Source organism: Osmia lignaria, chromosome 7, assembly GCF_051020975.1.
Source record: "Osmia lignaria lignaria isolate PbOS001 chromosome 7, iyOsmLign1, whole genome shotgun sequence".
Lineage (NCBI taxonomy): Eukaryota > Metazoa > Arthropoda > Insecta > Hymenoptera > Megachilidae > Osmia > Osmia lignaria.
Genome location: NC_135038.1, coordinates 1631191 through 1649986, shown reverse-complemented (window position 1 = coordinate 1649986; position 18796 = coordinate 1631191). Strand labels below are relative to the sequence as shown.

The 18796-nt window shown below is 41.5% G+C and overlaps 1 protein-coding gene across 1 annotated transcript; it reads left to right on the top strand.

Annotated features, from left to right (window-relative positions):
- Positions 1 to 3995: 3995 nt before the first annotated feature.
- On the top strand, positions 3996 to 7910 carry LOC117609767 (uncharacterized). The gene is made up of 3 exons (XM_034336433.2): positions 3996 to 4211; positions 4310 to 4413; positions 7078 to 7910. The coding sequence occupies exons 1-3, from the start codon at positions 3997 to 3999 to the stop codon at positions 7224 to 7226; spliced, it is 468 nt and encodes a 155-aa protein (XP_034192324.1). The 5' UTR covers position 3996; the 3' UTR covers positions 7227 to 7910.
- The last annotated feature ends 10886 nt before the right edge of the window (positions 7911 to 18796 follow it).

Here is an 18796-nt window from a genome sequence, read left to right as displayed (position 1 = left end):
TATTCACAGTCGGCGGATAAGACCGACTTAGTTGAGGAAGCGATGCTTAAGCTTTGCTTAGTGAAGTCCATGCTTAAGCAATGCTTATTTGACGTTCAACTATTTCCGTCGATTTTCTGCTGTAACAACCAATGAAAATGATTCTTGAAAATGTAGCATTATTTCTTACTTAGTGACGCGGTTTTTGAATTGAATTCAAATAATTTCATGTCTTTAAGACGTCTTAAGAACGTACGAAAGGAACGTCGTATCTGAATATCTGGAATAGATATCTTTAAGATGTTTTAACGACGTCTCTGTGACATTCGTACGACGTCTTTAAGACATCCTGTTTTCTAACATAGGATGTTTACAAGACGTATTTCAGGCATTAGCAGGATTTTCAATCGTCCATAAGACATCTGAATATCTGGGACAGATATATTTAAGACGTTTTAACGATGTCTCTGTGCTATCTGGGTAGGAAGGTGACGATCATAGGTGGGGAGAGAGTCATATTTCGATAGACTAACAGCAGTGACGTTTGGAGAGTGTTCGACGGCGTTTTCGTAACGTCCCAACAATTAAACGGTACTTTCGTAAATTCGCCAACAGTTCATTTTAAATTGAATGTTAAAAATGGAAAAAAAATCAGCTAAAACACACTTTAATACAAACAGAAATACTATTAAATGCAAGACGCAGTTTTTTTTTAATGACAAATATTTCTGTGTCATCTAATACGACATGAATAAGAAAACGAATGCCAAAGAAAAACAAAAAACTGATAAATGTATATTATGAATGTAGTATACTGATGGGGTCTAGGTTGCAATGCCGAGTATTACCAAACCAATTCTTTAATGCTTCTTTGTTAGTCAAAAACATAACGAATTGCAATATGACATAGCCTATGTCCATCTTGAAAGAATAAGCTGCCCAACAGTGCAAATTTCATTAAAATCCGTTTAGCCGTTTAAACGTGAAAGAGAAACAAACAATCAGACATTTTCACTTTTATACATTAAGTAGGAAATAGGAATTAAGGGCACAGACTCCTTATGCCATGACCTGTATGCATGCACTCACACAATCAATGGAAAGCATGCACGTATACGCCATGCGCGAGAGAGACACTCAATTTCGTAGAATCGATTTTTCGTCTCGATAATTGCATAAATAAAATTTTCGCAGGTACAGCACACACGGGTAGACTTCGGTACAGGTCAGTCTAGTCCGATTGAACGCTAATAAACACCATACGTTGAGTAAAATCGTATTTTCGAAATTGTAAGATTGAGACAGACGCTGTTGTAAGCAAACAACATGGCTGCCGAATGCTGCGTTCGGCTGCATTTTAGCAAATATTGGACGATTTAATGGTTTTTTTCACCGATAGCACACCAGACCGACCTTCTTTGAACTAGCACAATATCACTGAAATTCGATTTTTCACAATTTATCACTTCTGGAAGACGTAAAATCGATTTGCACGCATCAGACGTAAAATAGACATAAGAATAGTTCAATGATTCTCAGTCAGAAGCATTTATGGTATATTTGATCAACAGTAGAGACAGGCGACTGCATGCTGACCCATACACCGCCAGAGTAGGCAGTAGAATACACGTCGGCATACGTAGAATTCAATGTAGTAGTAACAATAATTTTTCATGAATATCTCGTAAACTAAAACTTTCAGTTGATTATGCATAATAAAAAAGTTCTTCCGCATCATGCCCCCGACAACATATTAAAGGGTCATTGAAACCAACCTATATTGAAATTAGAAACTTTCTATTTTTTGCAATAATAATCCTTGGCAATGAAAAAATGCAAAATGTTTTTTTAACGGGACCAATAGGGAGTAATACTCTACAAGATGCAAAAAGTTTTGCTCCGATTGGTCCATCCGTCTCGGAGTAATCGGTGAACATATGCCGAACGTACATGAAATAGTACGTTTTTTTGCAATAAAAACCATTCGGAATGAAATAATATAAAATGTTTCTTTAACGGGACCAATCGGGAGACATACTTTAGAGGATGCAAAAGGTTTCGTTCCGATTGGTCCGTCTGTGTCGGAGTAATCGGCGAACAAGTGCAGAAAAAATAACAATAGTTTTTCACGAATATCTCGAAAACTAAAGCTTTCCGTTAATTATGCATACTGAAAAAGATGTTCAGAATCATGCCCCCGACAATATATTAAAGGATCATTGAAATCATTCTATGTTGAGATTAGAAACTTCCCATTTTTTTGCAATAAAAACCGTTCGAAATGGAAAAATGCAAAATATTTTTTTAACGGGACCAATCGGAAGACATACTCTACAAGATGCAGAAAAAAAAATATACTGATCGAATTAAGTATCCTCCTCCTTTTCGAAGTCGGATAAAAATATATGAAATCATTTAAAAATTATTGATTTTTACTTTTTATGATATCAATTGCGGCACGTGGCTCAATATCCTGATGAGATGAACATGATTGAACGCTTTTTGAAAGATCATTCTATACTTCCCATCGATTCGTTGTTCTGCAACAATAAGCTAAATAATGATTTGGTAAATATGGTGCAATTCCTGTTAATCTGTATTCATTCTCTCCCAGAGTCAATGACGTAGGCATTTCAAATAGTTTACACTTTTTTCCGCTATGCGTTGTGGCGGCCGTTGTCGATAAGGAAGATTGCAGCTGGCCGTCGTCGATAAGGAAGATTACAACTGATGTCGAATTCTCACCGCCACCTTTTCATAACTACGTTTATTGTTCATTTATTATTTTAAAAACAAATTGGAATAACTTTTGTAACTATTCATTCCTAAAAGATCAATTCAAGCAAAAAGACGTATCCTCCTTTACATCAATATTTCCAAATATATATTTTCACAATTGAAGCGTTGATCATTCATTTTAAATACGGAATAAGTTCTCCACAGCGTAACGCGCCGATACGCTCTCTGTTGGCAAGAGTCCTGAGTATATTTTGCGCATGCGCACTACAATTATTTATTATAAAACTTTGTAAATAATTAGGAAATTATTCACTCACAAGCAATGAAACTGATATATTTGTAAATCACAAACGATTTCCAATCAATTACATTTATCAGTTATCACAAAATCTGTTTATTATAAAAAATTACTAAAAAATTTCGGCTCACATCATGACTGAAATAAAATTGCTAACTACAAAAGAACTAATTTGTCACAAACGTTAAAAATAGACTAACAATCAATCACAAACGATTTACAAACGAAATACACTAAGAAAAATTAAAAATAATTATATTTTATTATTCCTTCCGGCTAGCTTCATGTAGTTCATAAGGGCCCGTATTCACAGTCGCAACTTATTTCTAAGCTTATTCGAATAAGACGATCTTAGTCAAGAACGTCTTAAGTCTTTGCTTAAGTTGCGACTGTGAATACGGCCCGAAGTGTCCGTTCGTCTAGTGAAAAAGCACTGACTCTTGGCTTTGTTACGGAAGTACAACGCGTGAAAGATTGAGGATTGATGTAATATTATAATGACGCGTTATTGCTGCATCAGAAGTTGCAAATCCACGGATTATACAGGGAGATTCTTTCAGCGCGCAACGCAATAGCCGCCCCGCACAATGGAACCCTGCTGTGTTCGCGGGCAAAAGGCCCAGGAGGTCACGTTGCCGGACCCAAGACGCACAGAGCAGTCTTGGGTCCGGCGACTTGACCTTCTGGGCTTTTTGCCCGCAAACAGAGCAGGGTTCCATTGTGCGGGGCGGCTATTGTGTTGCGCGCCGAGAGAATCTCCCTGTAGAAAAGCGAACGGGAATAAAACTCGGGCTACAACATTTTTTAGGTAAATAAGTAGTTTATCTGGTTCATAACCTACAACATTCACAACTCCAGTGAGTCGTATGTAAAAATAACAGTCGAAATTATTTATGTTCAACGCATAAATTTTTTGTTACATTCAACTGTGTTTTGCAGTATTACATATTTGCATATTAACATAGTAGTTAAGCTAATTGATGTTATTTAACAGGTTTCCGAAAAACTCTTCCTTTCAAAGTAAGTGGATAGAAGTCATTGTAAATTGGGGTTGTAGTCAAGATAATATAGTAAAACACAGTAGCATATGCAGTTTACATTTTGAAGTACATTGCATTCTGACAAATGGATTTGCACCTAGTCGGCTAAAAGCAGGTGCTGTGCCAACACTGTTTTTCAATGAAGTGAAAGAAAGGTACCAATTACAGTACATCAGTAGTGCATTGTTGAAATTTGTGGTATATTCATTACTTCACTGTATTGTATTTGTCCATTTGAAATATTATTTTGTAGTGTGGCCGATACAGAGGATATATTGCCTGATACGCATGGAAATGATACACCAGCAATTAAGGCAGAAGTTGTCGACAAACATGATGAGGATGTCACTGAAAGCAGTGAGCAACATGCAGATAATATGTCAGCTAATAAGGGCAAGCCTTGCTATTTACCAAATTCTTCCTAAAAAAAGACTCCCTTATGGTTAGCCCTCAACCTACTGATCCTAGTCAAAAAAGCCCTCTCTGCCCCTTTGATTTTACTAAACCATGGTTTTCTATTCCCTATGTTGTTTTTCTCACTTCTAAAATACTTTGTACCCTTACACTCGCCTATTCTACATGCTCTTTCTGTAAACCTTGTCCACGCCCCTTCCATGATATAGTTTCTCGAATCCCTTTCCGAAATTTCATACTCGTATTCTTTCTCCCCTCTTGTTGCTTCTCCCGCCTGTAAATCCGCCCTCTCATTTCCCTCTATCCCAACGTGGTCTGGGATTCAGGCGAAACCCACCCTATTTCTTCTGTAAGCCTCCCTGTTTCCCTTATCCTCATTATTTTCTCTTTCCGCTTCAGAAACCTCAATTTCTTTTAGAATTTCGAGAATCCACGGGCTATCGCACACCCTGTTTGCAATATTACTCATTTTTTCCAGAACGCTGGCAGAGTCAGTGGTTATTCACACTTTACAATCCATTAACGGACTATTAGCATACTTCATTGCCTGAAGAATTGCGAAAGCTTCAGCTGAGAAGACTGAGGTGGCCTTGTGAAGCGCCCAGTTTCTATCCTCCCAGATTCCCTCCCCCATCCTTACATATATACCCGCTCCCACCGCCTCCGCTCCCTGCTTCTTAGCCCCATCCGTGTAAATCTCTATGACTTGTTGATTATCTTGCCAACCCCAAAGCTTCCCCTTGATTTCCCTCATGAGTCCTCTATCATTTATCTCCGTTTTCTTTCTAATTTTACCCATCTCCCATTCTATCCTAAATCTCTCCTCCTGCACTAAGTTTCCCAGTTTTATCCATTCCTTTCTTTTAAGATCACCCTTCTTCATCCTATGAATTATTCCTTCCAATCTGTACCACGCCCCTATCCAAGGTTCCATATTTTCTAACCTCTCCTTATCCCGGACAATCAGGGACGTGGATATGCTATCCCATACCATTCCTCAACCCTTAATCCTGGGTTTGAGGAAAAACCTCTCCACCAGGGCTTCGACTCTAGTTTCCAGGTCCATGATACCCGACTCTACATTCATCACATTTATCGGTGTTGTGATCCTATAACCCATAGCCATTCTTATTCCAGCATTATGCAGTTTTATTAACTTTTCCATTCCCTTTTTATTTTCCCAAAAGTACGCTATAATCCCATATTCCAACACGGAACGTATCAAACCCTTGAAAAAAACTATCATGGTGTTTGGTTCTACTCCTTTTTTGATTCCTGCTACATATCTCAGCAGGTCCAGTCTTTTTTTAACTTTGGTACAGACGTAATCCACCTGTTTCCCAAAGGATAGGCTTTCGTCTTGTAAGATAACGCACAAGAATTTTACTTCGTTACAATTTTCTATTCTATTTTCCTCAATCCATATGTTGCAACCCCTTATCCCCCTCAGTCTATTTCTCGAGAAATTAATCAACTGTGTCTTTTCCACCGCCAAATCCAAGTCTAATTTCCTCAGGTTTCTTAATAAAACGTCCAGAGCCCGATTCAAGATGATTTCTCTCCTGGATTTAGTTCCACCTATTATGTAGGGAATAATGTCATCCGCGTACAGGAGATCCTTCACCTCCTCCTGATTTATCCCACTCGTGATTCCTGCCGTATATATATTGTACAGCAGGGGACTAAGGACCGACCCTTGTGGGAGATCCCTCCTAATTCTCCCTCTAACCTCCGCACCGTATCTTCTTCTACAGGTCGCCATCCTGTTAGTCAACCAGTTTTCGATGTATTTTAGTAAAGTTCTCGGACACTTTTTCCTTTTTAAAATCTCAATCAGCTTCTTATGGTTGACATTGTCATAAGCCGATTTTGCATCAACGAACACCTCTAGTACCTTCTCTTTTCTTCCAAAAGCTGCCTTCACATCTGTCGTAATCGTAATAATATTATCCATTGTTGACCTGCCGCTCATAAAGCCGCCCTGATGAGGGTCTACTATTTCTAATTCCTCTGACCACTCTTGAAGCCTTCCTTTGACCAGTCTTTCCAACGTCTTTCCTAAACAGTCAATCATGGATATAGGCCTTACCGCTTTTTTCCCAGGTTTGTCCAGAAAGCTAACCACAACTTCCTTTCATCTATCCGGGACAACACCATTTTCCCAGATCCAATTGTATATGGTTAAAAATAAAGCATGCATCTCTTTATACGCCATCCTAAGGAAGGGGTACGTGACTCCGTCCTCTCCTGGGGCTGTTGACTTGTTGTTGCTTTGTAGGATCCCACTAGTTCCCTATGATCAAAGGCTTCGTTTACCTCGTTATCCAACGAGGACGCCTGTCCTTTTTCCCTGGAGCTTTGCGTGGCCACCGCCCCCGCTATCCCCTGGTTCCCATCTGCTTCTGAGTCCCCGCCCAGAATTTTTTCTACCTCTCTGTCCTCCAATAATTTTCTATCCGCATGTCGTATACTTTCTACCCCCTCTGTAGACATTCCATTCTTCAGTCTTTTGATCTTTTGCCACGCATCTTTCACACTAGTAAAACAATCAATCGATTCCGCAAACGTCTCTCATGCCTTTTGTTTTTTTTCCTTAACTTGTAACAGCGGTAAAAAGAAACTTCGCAAAAGCGACGCAGTCTGGAAACGTCCAGACGATTTCGAGAAAACCGATGATAGAGTATTGCGGGAAACAGACGCCAGGCGCGAGCGGACACGCGGAACGCGAGCGCGGAAAACGCCAAATTGATTCCTGACGACGAGATCGTTGATTTCGGCGACCACGCATAGCAACGAGCGGATATAAATTAAGGGCTCGCGACGGCCTCGGTTTACTTCGCCTGCTGTTAACAGAGAGAAAGGACGAGGTAAAACCATCGGCCGCTCTTGGTCAGCCGGTTAGGGACTCCGGCAGGAGAGTACGGCGATAATACCTGGACGCCTGCCGGAGAAGAGAGAGAGAGAGATCCCGGTAGGAGAGTTCGGCGACAATACCTGGACGCTCGACCGACACGGAGAGTACGGCGATAATACCTGGACGCCTGTCGGTCGAGAGAGTACAGAGCATCTCCTGGACGCCCTAGTAGAGTTAGTTTTCTAAACGCCCGTTCGATATGGAGAGTTCGGCGATAATACCTGGACGCCTATCGAACGGGAAAAATATAAACATGGCGCTCTTTGTAAAATGTTTTGTACGAATAAATAAAAAGGAAAACTGTATCCTACACCTTGTAACCTCTCCTAAAATAAATCCTATCTTTCCAACAGATTTCCTTGCATTTTCGATTAATTATGGCTACAAACTACATTTTTCATGGCTTTTTCGGATTCTGTTAGTTCAATCCATCTTTCCTGAGTCGGTCTTCTAATAAAGTTTGTTACGGCTAGTCTCCTGTTACCTTTCGCAACATTACATTCCCCATCCCACCATACCTGCTTTTTTACATTTCTCCCGCTCCTAACTCTAGGTCGGTTTCCATTCGCATTTTCCCCTCCGTTTGGCCTGGGGCCTCCTCCTGCTTTTACTATTGCCCTATCTAGGGCTTCAGTTAGTTCCCTACACCTTTTATTTATATTGCACCTTTCCCATCCCTCGTTCCCCCATTTTTGCTTCAGCATTACTGCCTCCTCGCCCGTGAAAACATTATATAGCCCCCAGTTAACCTTATTCTCTTTGTATTTCCTATTTCTCCCTCCCAACACATTTTCATTTCCAAAATTCCAGTTTTCCAGATACAATAAAATAACCTGGTGGTCTGACCCCAGGGTTTCCTCCTCTTGGGCAATAATTCCCTTATCCATCAAAGAATGCGTCCCTATAAACAAGTCCAGATTGGACGTGGGACGACCCCCCATACCAATTCTTGATAAAGTATGCTTATTCATTACGAAAAGGTCCGTTTCCGTTAAGACCTCCTCTAGCAGCCTACCTTCCTTGCTATCTACCGCACAATTCCAAATTCTATTCCTGGCAGTAAAATCCCCCATTATCAGGGTGTTAGCCCCAACCCTGACGTTTCTATCAATTAAAGCTTCCCAATCCTGTTTACCCCACGGTACCCCCGGTCTCCTATATACCACCACAATGTCCATTTCCCCTACATCTAAATTGACGGTTATCCCCATCACTTCCCTGCCATCTCCCCTCCAATTTATATCCATTCGCTCCATATAATCAATGTTTTCCCTAACTAACAGTGCAATCCCTCCCCCCTGTCTGTTTTCTCCAAGATCCTTTCTAATAACGTTGAATCCCGGGATTACCAGCCAGTTTGACACTTTCAGCCAGGTTTCTGTAATTCCAAATATATGAAATGTAGGGATATATTCCCTAAGCTCCCTAAATTTCCCTCTGATGCTTCTAGCGTTCCAAATTCCTAGACAGATATTACCTTTGTAACGGGGCGGTCTGGTCGGTGCGCACGGCGTTGCGCACCGCGGTCAGTTTCCCCGTGCCAGGGTTCGCTGGGGAACACGTTCGAGAAATAACGAGGAGGTGTTAGTATGAAAAATAGAAATATTTATTCAAGAAAAAAAGTAACGTGGATTTATAACGGTGGAAGGGTTGGGCCGCCGGCTGCGGCCCCTGGAGATGCCGGTAGTGGTGGCGGTATTTCCTGCCGGATTCGCTGCAACAGAAAATGGTCTCGCGATGGAGCCGTGTCGTACTTAAGCCTAGGTGTACATGACTTACAAGCTACGGGCGGACCCCGGTCCGTTACAGAAGTTACGCGGTCTTAACCTAGCGCGGTTCGTAGCTGTCGGTACGCGGTCTTACTGGCTAACGGCGCGGAATCGGAGCGCGGAGTGAAAGCGCTGAGCAGAGCGCGAACGCGAACGAGATAGACGCGGTGTTACGGCGCACGCGTGAAACGCGGAGTCGTTGGAGACTGGGAGAAGAGATGGCCCCTTAGAACCGTCGGTCTTTATTTTAAATTCACGCTGCGGTGGAGTTGCTGCCCGCTTGCCTAACGCGGCTGTCTTCTCGTACACCGTGGTCAAACCGAGCAGCGAACGAGGCGACGACCATTCCTGGCTCGCCCTGGGTCGGACCTCGGGACGAGACGGAATCGATTGCCATAGGCCGGATGCGGTGCCGTGTAAGCTAGCGTTCGGAACCCCGCGGTCAAACCGGCGGATGTTACGGACGCGCACTAGTTTGGTCATCCTGGGACAAACCTCGGGGCTGACGAAACTAGGCGCCTACGGCTGCTGGACCGGTTGGGAGCTGCCAGCCCGCGACGTACGTCACGGTCCGACGGCCGGTGAGCTCTTCGCTTGGACAAACCGCGACGTCGAGCCTACCTCATTGATCCACGCGTCGATCGATCCTACTTATAGCCTCGCTCGCGGGAGTGGGGAGGCCGCCGCGGTGGGGGCCCGCGATGCGCGACGCCGATCCGCGGCTGTCGTCGCACCTTGTTCATTGTCCATATAAGCCATTGTGGTTCATTACTACACCCCACGTCTGATCTCTTTTATTTCCATTTTTCCAAGACCGTCCTTCTAAAATCCCGTCGAACTTAAACTCAGTCAAGGTTTCTACAAGGTAATAACTAGACCTACCTAAAAAAGTATAAAAATTTAATAAATTCTTTTTTTCCATGGATCTACATGTAATCCTTATTCTAGGTTTCCTTATAACATAACAAACACTTATTGTTAGTAAAATCAAAAAGGAAAAGAACAAATTAACCTTACTGGGGCTTCTTCCATCACTGCAGACGTTTTTCCTCGATCGCATAACAATCGCCCTGGCTCTTATTTTTTTACTAGTGGCCATAAGGGGAGGTCCCGCCCTGAAACAAACCCAGCCCGACGCCCTTACCCCTCGAGGTCTCAGGTGCAGGAAAATCCATACTACACCATAATTACATGTCTCAAACCTTTTCCCACAAATCAGATTTTCTAGACACAAATCCACTAATTCATTCATTACCATAGTCTTATCCAGGCCCGCCGTACCACCGACATTTAAAGGTATCCGGGGGCAAAACATAAAACTGACCTATTGGGCCTTCGAAAAACTCAAAAAGGTTTCCCCTTTTTTCCATTTGCCTTTTGCTCGTGGGGGTCCCTCCGCGACCTCTGCCAGGTATAGTGATCAGCCATGGATATTGGCGAGAGTTCCTCTTAAATCCTAAAACTAACCTATAATATATAGACCATAGAGTGAGACTCAATAACTCAAAATTTCCCACATAACCAAACCAAAAATTAAAGTAAACAGTGAATACACTCCTCCATACCAGAACACACTCATAAATCAGTAAAATAAAGTTTCCATTTCTACATTGTTTTCCAAGAACACAAACCCAAACACTTTTTTTTCCACTTTAAAACGCGCTTCCCTAGCCTTTTTTATTTTTTACTAGCACCCCCTGCGGGGTGTTGACCAAAAGCCTTTTTCTTCAGGGTATCCATCCTTTCTCGTCTTCTCTCTTCTGACTCTGCTTCCTCTTCCAACTCCCTATCTATTTCCTTTCTCCAGGACGATGGTCCAGAGAGGATTCTAGTTGCCTCCCGTTCTTCAATTTATTTGTTCTTCTCGGCCTCCCTAGCTGCTGTCAGCTCTTTCCTCCTCCTGAATTTAGCTTCGTTCGTTCGCGACCTACGTCAAGCCCCTGCCGTCCCTGAGCTCGCGCGCTATACGCGCTTGGATTGGTCAGTGTTTTTGCTTAATAATTCAAAAACGAAGCTTTAAACAACTTTTTCGCAAAGGAAAAAGTTGTTCAGAATTACCCCAGCTACCATTCTGGGACACCCTGTATATTTATTATATTTTTGTAAAAATTTAATATATGTAGGAGAGAAAAAGGCGTTCCGTTTCAGGATCGTCTGTCAGACTCGTCAGTGGGGCTGACAACAGACGATCCTTGCCCCAGACATCTATCGTACCGCTATTCGGAACTTATATATATCCGAACGGCATGACGGACGAGCGCTTGCGAGAGGCTCCGTTCAATCTCGCCGCCGTGAATTTAATTCGGGAATTTACGCGATCAAACGGATTAAAAAGAAAGAGAAAAGATAGAAATTTAGAAGTGTGAAAAGGCTTAACGTGCGCGTCTCTGAGTCCTTGCCGCGTATTTGGAATTTCACCCTCACGACACTCTGCCTACGATTAGGACTTGCCGCGCAGCTAAATTACACAAAGTACAAAAGGCGCAACTCTATCTCTAGACACACGGGCTCCCGTCACGACTTACTCGATTGCTCAACGAAGAGTGATCAGAATCGATCGCGATCCTGGCCGGAAGGGCCCGTCGCGAGGACGATGTCCTACGTGGGGACATCTCGACAAATCAGAACCTGCTGACATCGCTATTGGCTAAGGGCGCGTGCTAGCTGAATTTCTCTAGATCGTACTTTCTCTCTCATCTGGTGTTTCATCTCTGTCTAACGGCTTTTCGGTGTTTCTACGCCGTACAATTTCCGGAATATTCTATCCTCATCGATAATTTCATTATTAAACATAAAAATGATATGATTAACAGGTTGTAGCAGACTAACAATTCAAATCTGGACGTAAATTATGATTGATGAACATTAACTTTTATATGTAATTAGCAGATTGATCGTCATGAAATATCTAATTAACAATCGGCTTTATCCATAATTATATTGTTCGTAAAGAAACGGAACAACAATGTGAATTGCGCTGGTAACGCAAGTTGTGAAAATTACAATAGCATTCGGTGATTTACTGGTATTCCAGCAGTCTTCGAGAACGTTCTTTTTATTTGAAATCTACCGTTGGGCCGTAGTTTCAGGCAAATTCTCGGAATTCGATACAAAGACTTTTATTGCCCCGTTCGACCCTTCGCTCTAAACAGTCCTCGAACGCTCGCTTGTGAGGGTTCTCATTCCTCGTTCTTTACATTCAAACAGATATTCAAATTTCTATGCTATCTCGCACATCCATTCCAGCATTCGATTCACACCTATGATCGGGTTTGGGACCGACTGGCGCCTACGCGTGAAAGAGAGGAGAGTATCGGTGGAAAATCTAAAAGATAAATTGATCTTTACGCTTTTGCGCAGTTAACCTGAGGAGACCCCTATAATGCGAAGCACTGGCTAACTGCGCAGCGAACGCTGTTTACGATACCTCTCCTCGGTCGAAACCGAGGTTTTCTATGACGGATTCTGTTACTACGCGGTTGAGCACGACGATAGTTCCAAGGAGGGGTAATAAACTAAAGAAAGGAATTGAGAAATGAAAAAGAGAACTAAAGGAAAGGAAAGACAAAAATAGAATAATTATAAGCTCAAACTCTTCCCTGTGCATTTCTCACATGAAGAGTCTCTTACAACCCGAAGGCTTGGGGTTGAGGAGTTGAGGAGAAAATTGAAACGATGAAGTAGTAATTCGCCCTCCTCATGCCCCTTACATGAGGAGACTCCTACAACCCCCGAAAAGCTTGATAAGGGAACGTGAGGTGGACAAATTTGTAAAATTTGCCGGACGTGACAATATCGTCATGTTAAATATCGCTACAAAATATCGATATTTGAACTGAAAAGTATCGATATTCCAAATATTGATACTGTATCGCCCATCATTAGTAGTCATTGGTTGTAGATAGCGCAGGTAGTAAAATGCAGGCCCTCCAAACTCCCGTATTTCATGCTCTAACGAAAATTAATTTCGCGCAGAAAATCCAGGCGGCGCTGGTGTCGATACAAACACATATAAATGATATCGGTGAGGTACACACACACACACTTACTTAATTTCTATCTTCTCCTCCTGTTGCTGCATCTTATCAGCAGAAGTTACTGAAAAACCTAAAAACTTAGAAAAAATTTAAGAAATTATCTTTTTAAATAATAATAACAGTCATAATAATAATAGCAATAGTAATAATAATAGTAGTAATAATAATAATAGTAATAATTATAATAATGGAATTCACGAACCTGGAAATTCTGTCTCCCACTGCAACTGTGAGCCATATTTCTTCAGTCTCTTTAAATTTTGAAACAATCGAAAAACGCGGCGACAAATTTCGCGGAAACATGACGTCACGATATCTTTAGTTGTGTATGTTAAAATCAGTGATACAAGGTATGCATGTAGAGAAGCGACATGAGCGCCGCCTGAATTTTCTGCGCCGAGTTAAAATTGGCATCAAATTCACAAGAGTGGAGCTTGGAGTAGGAATGGGCGATGTTCGAAAAAAATATTGATGTTAAAATAATCGATTAGTTAAAAAATCGATAATTGAACATCGATGTTGTTTAAAAAATATCGAAGTATCGAATTCTTTTTTAATAAGGCTGCTTTTGGAAACACCACCCTGAGCACATTTCCTAGGACGTAGCCTACAAAATGCATATACAGGTAAACAAGAAATATTACACTATATTTCTTATTTAAGTTTTACTAAAAAATATATTTAAATCAAAATCGTACATTTAATGTTAACTTTGAAGAATATTAATGAATTCCCCCCAAGTAGTAATAGTATTTTGCGGGTTTTTGAACTGTAAGTGCAACAGGGTTGACTTCGCGACTAGAAAAAAAGTTTTTATTAAATCTATAGGGAATGGGATATTCTAAGAATAAATATGCATAAGCAGCATAAACTTCAAAACATCATGCGTACATTATAAAAAGTCACTGCACCTGCAATAGCAAAACAGATACAAAAGGATTGAAATGATAAAGAAAATTATAGATAGAGTATTTGGATAAGATAATTTTTTAAATCTAAGATCACAGAATAAGAATGAAGAACAATTAATAAGAGTTACAAGAATATAATAACACAAATGCGTATGGCGTTCTTATTTAGTCACGTTCCGAAATTCACTGCTAGTGCTGGAATCTAGATACGATTTTCAGTGCTGGCAGTGAATTTCTGAACACGACTTATGCCCAATGAACATTTCTCCAAAAATTATACGCTGATTGAATAATGCGCGTCTCGGACATTCATGTAAATAATAAACGGTGGGAAAAAAAGTAGGGGCGCGTGGTCGATCGATAAGAATTTAAAAAATTGTAATAAATATAATAAACTGGAAGTGGATTAATGGTGATTGAGTAAAAAACTTCTTTTTTATCCGACTTCGAAAAGAAGGAGGATACTCAATTCGATGTGTATATATATATATATTTTTTTTTTTTTTTTTTTTTTTTTTAATGTATGTTCACCGATTACGCCGAGACGGATGGACCAATCGGAACGAAACCTTTTGCATCTGGTAGAGTATGTCTCCCGATTGGTCCCGTTAAAAAAACATTTTGCATTTTTTCATTGTTAACGATTTTTTTACAAAAAACGTAATGCTTGACTTACATTTTTCACCGATTACCGCGAGACAGATGAACCAATCAAATAAAAAATTTTGCATCTTGTAAAGTATATTTCCCGATTGGTCTCGCAAAAAAATGTTTGTATTTTTTCATTCCTAACGACTTATGTCGCAAAAAACGTAATACTTCATTTATGTCTTCTGGCGTTTATGCTGCAGGGAATGTATCGATTGTGAAGAAAACTTTCACATTTAGTAGGAGGTATATCCGCGAGGTGATCTCACTTGCAAAAATTTATTGAATTTGTTAATAACTACTATTATAGCAAAAAATCTACGCCTTCATGTTACTCTGCAAGGAATGTATCGTTCGCGATGAAACCTTTCATATTTGGTAGGAATTACAGGGTGTCAGGCGACTACCTCGACAGCCGTAGAGGGATGATTGCTAAGGGGATTCTAAACAACTTTTTCCTTTGCCAAATTGTTGGTTAAGGCTTGGTTTGCGAGTTAATAACAAAAAACACCGACCAATCCGAGCGCGGATAGAGCACAGTCCGAGGGACCGCAGTGTCGGGTACGAAAACCGGGCCTGACGTTGGTCGCGAACGAACGGCTTGGCACCCCGTTGGCATAGCACAATAAAAAAACTGAACTGATAGAACATTTTTAGTCGCTGTTTAGAATGTATATGGAACCTAATCTCTTATTGCCTGTCATAATGTAAAAAAAGAAATTCTAAGGATTTTAAACAACAAATAAAAATGTTTGAAGTGGTATAATTAATAAACGTTTGAATTAAAGGCTACACTAATGATGCAAAATTTGAAAACAATTTAAATGAAACTTACCCATTCGTTTCTAAATTAACTTGCTACGCTCAAAGCAAATAATTCCCACTAGATCACTGTGTCGATTCTGGACATTCGATGAGCAAACACCTCGCCTATTATTCACACCTAAGTGCAATAAATGAGGGGAGTTCACTGGCCCGATCATGAAAATTGCTGTTCTACCGAACGTGTTTCCTCGATTCCCAGTGACAATTATCTGCTTTTAGCGTAGTAGGTTAATTTACGAACGAATGCGAAAGTTTCATTTATATTGTTTTCAAATTTTTCATCATTAACGTGGCTTCCAATTCAAACGTTTATTAATTATTCCATTTCAATCATTTTCATTTGTTGTTTAGAATGCTTAGAATTTCATTTTTTACATTATGATAGGCGACAAGAGATTAGGTTCCGTATTCATTTTAAACAACGACTAAAAATGTTCTACCAGTTTAATTTTTTTATTGTGCTATATCAATGGGGTGCCGAGCCGTTCGTTCACGACCTACGTCAAGCCCCGCTTTCGTAGCCGACGCTGCCGTCCATGAGCCCGCGCGCTATACGCGCTCGGATTGGTCAGTGTTTTTGCTTAATAATTCAAAAAGGAAGCTTCAAACCACTTTTCCGCAAAGGAAAAAGTTGTTCAGAATCACCCCACCTACCACCACCTCAGAGGGTGAAAATACGTTATGTGACACTCTGTATAGGGGTGTATCGCAGTCTACAATGATTTTGCTGTATAAGACTATGGTCAGATCCGTGATGGAGTACGCCAGTTTTATATATACTGACGGAAGAAACGAAATTTGGAGCAAACTCAATAGGATCCAGAATGCCGGACTCAGAATAGCGATAGGCTATCGCATATCTACGCCCACGAATGTTATGCATGTGGAGTCAGGCGTAATGGATCTTAGAATACGAGCGGATTTCCTACTAAAAAAATACATTATGAAGAAGGTTGCGCTGGACCACACGCACTTCGTACGATACCTAATGTACTGGATGATCTTAGCAGGAGCTTGGACGTGTACGCGTTGGCGGTAGCTGGTGGAAGCAAGCGTGATGGCGATGACCAGCTGATTGGGGTGCAGCCTGCGGTCGAGTGGAGGATTGGTGAAACGATAGCAGCCTCTGGAGGTCGGCCCGGTTCCATCCCCTGAGAGGCCAGATTGAAGTATGGCCGCGTGGACGAGCGATTTGCTGAGTACTACACAGACGGTTCGAAGAGGCCATGTGCAATAGCGGTTGGAGCAGCTGCGGTGAGAAAAGAAACTAACAATGGTTGAACTGAAATAACTGTGAGCGTCGATGCGAGAGCGACGATTTTTACCGCGGAGACAATTGCGATATCGCGTGCCCTCGATCATTATAACTCGTCCGATTGTACCGATAGACTGATGGTATACAGCGACTCGGCCAGTGTACTGAAAGTGCTGGATAAAGAAAATAAAATAAAAATTTAAATAAAGTCAAGGCTCGAAAGCGCGATGTGTGGTTGTTGAGAATTTTAACTACATTAAAAGATATTTATAGAAAAAAGAACTTACCATGTGATGGAGGTGTGTCAACTAAATCGGTTCCGGTGGTCTTCGTGTGGGTGCTCGCCCATCGTGGTATCCAAGGCAACGAGAGAGCAGACGAAACGGCCAAGGGAGCGACCGAGAGGGAACCGAAGCCTGAGGTGGTGATCCCAGTAGAGGACCTTATAGTCAATGCTCTTAAAAATGCGTGGAGTGCGGCTGCGAGCAAACTCCGGGGTGAGGCGTCGTTCAAGGGCCATAGATACTTCACTGAGTATGACTCCAACGAAAATGCGAGGAGACCATGGTTCAGACGCTTCAAGGAGCAAAAGAGAGACACGATCTCGTTGCTAAGCAGGCTGAGGGCCAACCATTTTAATCTAGGCGAGTCGCTTGCACGCAAACATATTATACACGATTCTACCTGCGACTGCGGAGAAGCGGAGGAAGATCTGTACCATGTTTTGTGGGAATGCAGTAGGTATGATGGTTTAAGGGGGTAGACACGGGTAATGCAGCGAGGTGACATTACCGGCAAAAATGGGCCTATTAATGGGTTTACGAGAATCGGTTATTTGTCCTTATATGAGAACACATAGGGCTGGGTGAGGGCACATTCGAAAGAGGAAGGTCCAATGCAGGGCGGCCAACTCATGGTTTAACGAGATTGAGTCCATATTTAATAATATCAGTGTCCAAAGTACAAGAAAAAATCGACAAAATACAGTTCCGGAATCGAAGCACTTTTAGGCCACTAAAAGAGTTTTGTGACTCAAACGGTGAGTTGACCGCCCTGCATTGAACCTTCCTCTTTCGAATGAGCCCTTATTCAGCTCAGGACGAATAACCGATTCCCGTAAAAGCATTCCCAAAGACGAGTTCCGCCATTATCTGGATACTACAGAGCAAGTCACGTGACAAATTTAGTTCAGCTAGTAGTTATAAGGTGGCGTCTAAGTAGAAACGCTGCCGATCTGGAATCGTAGCCAGAATCAAGCGTCAGCCTGATTACGTCACTCGAACTGTGCTGCGAATGCAAGCGAAAAAGGCAACAACGCCCGAACGCTGAGTGAGACGCACTACAGTCATGCTGTCCTTCTCTCATTCTGAATGTTGAGATTGTCCCTTTTCGCCAGGTTTTGACTGCCGCCCGCCTGGATTTTTCACAGCACCCCATAACAAACCTCGCCCCATTCAAACTATATCGTGTTTGGTATCATTTTAATCAGAAAAATTTCACCAATGCGCTAGTAAAAGTTTCAGTAAAAAAAAGTCAAAAATAAAAAAGTTTTATAATTGAAACAGTATTAGTCACACCGATACGTTTCGGCTCTTTCCTTTGATCATTGGACCTCCCTCTCTCTCCTCCACTGTCTGTCCCTTTCTACGTTCACGCTTGGCTGGCCATCGCATGTAATCCGAGATTCGCCACCTCGGCTGGATATATGCAACGTCTGGGTTCCAATCTTTGTTGCATATATGTAGTCAACTTTTACTGTATAGACGCGAGGACCCTCCATTTATTAGTTCTGATAGTACCATAGTACTTTTTTATGCAGAATGTTTCAAGGAGTTGACACAAGTAAAAAAAAAATGCAATACCATTTAAATAAAAAGTAGATTTGTATCTTTTGAGTGCATCGTTGCATTCACGAAGAAAATGAAATCACAGAAAAATAGACATTATCATACCATTGAACCTTTACA